Here is a 4,705-nt window from a genome sequence, read left to right as displayed (position 1 = left end):
TCCCTTAGGATGCTCTCTTATATATTATATTTCTTGTGCACTCAAAATTTAAAGTTATTTTATTAAAATTCCCCACTAATTTTTGTTGTACAAACATTCAAGTTTGTCCTTAATTTCACACATACTGGAATTTTGGCACACTCTGTGATTTCACTAATCACCATTTTAAATACTTCCTTTAAGGTATTTGTGCTGCAAGGCGATTAGTACACGCTATAGCTGCTTTGGAATGTTCCAAAAATTGCCAAAGCACTGGCACTTTGCTTTCACCATTGTCAAACGCCTTCTAAGCTTTCAAATGCTCCAGCAAATCAATGGTGGTTTTGTCAGGACCACTTTCATTTGTCCCACATGACAGCAGAACAGTGCAATTAAGCATGTGTATGGGGAAACAAATCTATGAAAATGTGACTTGTCAAAGATTTGTTGTAATACTTTAATTATTTGTTTTACACTTCCCTATAGTTGAAAGGATACTTGAGGCACAGGGATTGTACTTCCGCTAGGAGGCATAGCCTCCGTGGCATGCCGTAGCTCTTCACTCTTCTTTGCGTCGAGATATCATATTTCCCCTAGTGAAGTTTGCCTTCATCTTCAGAAAAATCTCGGGTGGCCGCATTGTTGAGAGCGGAAAGCAAAACCATCCTAAAAAACAACTGCCCTAATGTATATTACCGAATGCTAAACCTTAACGTGACGGAAGAAGGTTATACACTGTGGATGAGAGAATCTGTGAAGACCCCTGGCAGGGATGCTATCAACAACTCAAGCAACACTGCCCGCAAACAATCGAAACGGTTTGTTACGGAGCTGTCCCCCATACCTGTATGGCAATGGCAATTAAGTGAATAAGCCATACCCACTCCACCTCTCTTCCACATGGATATAACAAAGGTAGACATGGCTGGGCAGCACTGAGTTAAGAGCAAAGTGGTAGAGAAGAATAGACGCAAAGCTTTAGTTCCGGCATGAGTATTTTAGGCCCTCCCTTTGTTAAGTATCTCTACTTTTAGACCAGTAGCCTTCCGACTGGTGATGTACAGAAGTGATGGTCTGCAAATCCTCCGCCCCAATAGCTCCAAACAGGTCGAAACTTCAGATCCAATGGAATTGCCAAGAAGGATCAGCTACATGGCAGTTGGATATCTTCTCCGTTCTTCGCAAACTCGATGACTGGTGGTATTTTTTCTTACAGCTCCGACTACCTTGTAATGGCTGACACAGGAGGTTGACAACGAGGAGCGCCGTGGATGAAGTCAAAAGAGGAAGGAAGCTCTGCAATAGGTTAATTGTTTATTCAACTCTTCATTTTGTTCAAATGGGGACTTAACGCTCTGTGATTGCATTTCCGCTGAGTAGCATGTCTTCTGAGTCATGTCAGTAGCTCTGGCCCTTCCCTTCATGGACAGTACATATTCTGCCCAAGTATTATGCTCCCTTTTCCCTTCAGAGAAGTCTCGAGGCAATATATTATCCCCCCCCTAACTTTTCTTTTTCAATCCCAGCATTGAATATGACACAAAGCAACTAAAGAAAGTGCAATTTTTATCGCATGAGGAAAAGCTTCATTGTCGTTTATAACATTTTGGACAACGTTATTGAAATATCCCTGGTGCAGCTGGGAAATTTTAAGATCTTTTTAAAGGCGAGCCAAAATATTCTTGCCAACCAGATTTTGCACACAATTTCCTTTAAATCTTAAAAATCTATGACCTGTTGGGGAGGACTGCATTGGAGCGTGTTTAGAACTTCAAAGCTAACTTCTTTCATGCTTTGAAACTGACGTGAAGTTTTTGCTTGGATGAGTAGCCTGGTACAATTCCAGATGTTTTAACAGGACGCAAATCAAGTGCTCATTGATATTCCTCACCTTTGAATCGGTAGGTCTTGGTCTGCCATATGAGGAGTTACTGAGCAAGCTTCAAATAATCACACCTACGGTAGAATACAGTATTCAGGATTTCCCCTAAAGGAAGCAGTAAATACTAGACATGGAAAGCTAAACAATTTACGTGTTCATTTCAGGAAGAAAAGGGTTTTTGCGCCCCGAGACCTCCATGAAAACGAAAGAAGACGTACTACTGGGACAGAATACATGTATTAAACATACAGTAGGAGAGGGGGCTGCTGACCCGGAGGTCAACCCACCCAGCAAAGGTGCAATGTCTAGGAAGCAAAGTGGCCCTTTACTAAAACCAAGTGTTAAACAACCAACACTTTACACTGGTATTTACGAAAATATTTCAGGCGTTCTTCAAACGCATGATTGCTACTAAAAGCGAAATTTAAAGAGAAAATTATAAATCACTTTAATTTTCACACAATGTGGCAAAGAGAAGAGATTTCATGCTCATAACTTGAATCTCATCTCCAGTGAAGCTAACATTTGATACCATTGAAATGTTCTCAATTGTTTAATGCCAGTTTTGAAGAGAACTTACAGCCTCTGCCAGAAGGAGGGTCAAAATACTTTTGGCAATCGCGCTCTAACATGCCAGACATAATGGTAGGCAAGAAATTGGTGGGGGCCGTGTGGTGCCCCGTCTATAACTGCAGTGTCTATGGATCGACGCAGATAGCGAAGACCTTCATTTGATTTAGTTGTCTCGGTAATGTCAAAGATGTTTATTGACGCCTATTTGTAGATGATGCGAGATTCTTTAGACAGTTTTAGCTCTAACATTTAGCCCATATCCCGTTTCGATTTGATTTCCTTAGGCTAATACACTTAAAGGAATATTGAAAAACAAATAAACAATGGATTATTGTTTTCAAAAACACCACCAAGAGCATGAACAAGGCGAAATCCTCTGACCACTTATTCAACTCTCAGTTCACTTGTTTAAAGGGTCATTTGAGGGTCCGTCATTAATAATTCAATCCCAGCCTCTTCTGTACGTCAGCAGCACATATTCCTCCCCTGTATTATGTTTTCTTCCATGTTCAGCGAAGTCCCGGGGGCTACACAAAAAAAACGCCTAAAGAGTACATTAAGCAGTCTTGGAAATGCAGATTAAAGGCAAGTTAAGTTAGCAGTTTTCATTAAATGTGCAAGAAGGCGATGAATAATTTCTTCCGCTTTTTATTCATTCACTCATTTAAATTTCGTTTTTTCAGTCACCTTCACAGTATAATCCATAGATTAATTTACTTTCCAACGCAGCGTGGAAGGTGAATTTTCCTAAGTAAGTTTAAAAAAGACAATAATTTTCAGCTATTTACTTTGACCAAGTCAGAAAACTTCTTGAGCATGGGCGCAGTGAGCGAATGAGCCAACATGACAGCCTCACGAAGGAAGGTAGAAATGCACATTGGCGTGGCTTTAAGGGTGGAGTCGGCATTATCCACTTATGTGATAGGCGATCACCGAACCGATGAGGTTAAAGTAAACCAATGAGAAGGGCACAGAAACTGTCACATAAAGCGTCACGATTTGCAGTGATAAACCACGCTTCGGTAAAAATTTTGCCCGGTATGTCATCATCTGGAGGTGATGCATTTAAAGCATTGAATTACTACCAGCCCCAATGGTTTTGGGTTTGTAGATTCCTTTGTTTCTAGCAAAATGTATGTTACTAGTTTGGCCCTTCTAAATGCCTTTTTGATTTTACAGTAATAGATGTTGTGGCTGATTTCCTGATTGTCCACACGTTAACGTCCTGTCAAAATTCATCGGATAGCAAAAAATCAGGAAATGAAACTAATCGGCACTTGTCCAAAATAAGCCATAAACAATATTATCGCCATGATTCAGTAAAATGTTTGTCGTTTTTTTGGCTGGTCAAAAGACCATGCAAGCTTATTTGTCTAGATACACTTTTTTGGGAAAGGTCAAGAAAGGGTTTCTGGGATCTCTATCTTTTTTTATTAGAGCAGGGTAAATTAGATTAGCTTTGCATTATTTGACTAAAATGTATTTGCATAGAAATGATAGACCTAGACTTGAATAATTCGTATCCTATTTTGAATAACGACATTTACAAGTCCCATCCATAACGTCGAGTAGTGTCACCATTTATAATTGATAAACGCCAAGCGGATCAATTTCTTCTCAGCAGCATGACACACTGTCAAAGTGTAATAGGCAGTGGTACCTAAACATGCTTTTCTGACAGATTATGCTAAAAATGACGGGTTTTCCACCATTGTAGCAATCTTTCAGCACTAAGAGGTAAATACCTAAAAATTTATTTACTAATAAATAAACAACAAAACAAATTATTTGATTTTTTTACTCATCCACTTTTATTCTTTTTCAGAACTCATCATAATTCCTGTCACATTTTCTGTTTTGCCTCGTCTCCAAATTCTTATTCATAGATTGAAGAGAATTTGGGGGCGACATCATGTATTTTAAAAATGTGAGATTTTACAAATGATGGAATTTTGATGAGGCATAAGTGTTTGCCTCCTTCTTGCCTGATTGCCACTGAAAGAGGTGAATCCAGACAACCATGCACATCGCTATTACTTGTTCAGTTATTCCTTCACAACCCATTTGAAAGGGTATGCAATGCACCCAAGGTGAAATATATTTTACCATACAGGAATTACTTTATTCTCACTATAAAATAGAATAATTTGTCTTAAAATGCCTTCAAAATACCTTTGAACAAAACAAAGTTGTAACTTAATCTTTATATGCAAGTGTCGAGAAGATTGAGGCATGACCGAAATAAGGTTGCACTTTTAATCTTGAAACAGT

At 39.0% G+C, this 4,705-nt stretch overlaps 1 protein-coding gene across 1 annotated transcript; it reads left to right on the top strand. All coding sequences in view use genetic code 11, as the record gives it.

The window, feature by feature from the left end:
- Nucleotides 1-678: 678 nt before the first annotated feature.
- EGR_05601 (hypothetical protein) lies at nt 679-1,173 on the top strand (the record flags this gene model as incomplete). Its single annotated transcript, XM_024494850.1, has 2 exons — nt 679-797; nt 1,014-1,173. 2 exons carry the CDS (start codon nt 679-681, stop codon nt 1,171-1,173), a joined length of 279 nt encoding a protein of 92 aa, XP_024350770.1.
- Nucleotides 1,174-4,705: the final 3,532 nt, after the last annotated feature.

This window comes from Echinococcus granulosus, assembly GCF_000524195.1.
Source record: "Echinococcus granulosus chromosome Unknown EG_S00042, whole genome shotgun sequence".
NCBI classification, from domain to species: Eukaryota; Metazoa; Platyhelminthes; class Cestoda; order Cyclophyllidea; family Taeniidae; genus Echinococcus; species Echinococcus granulosus.
This window is presented reverse-complemented; position numbering and strand designations above follow the sequence as displayed.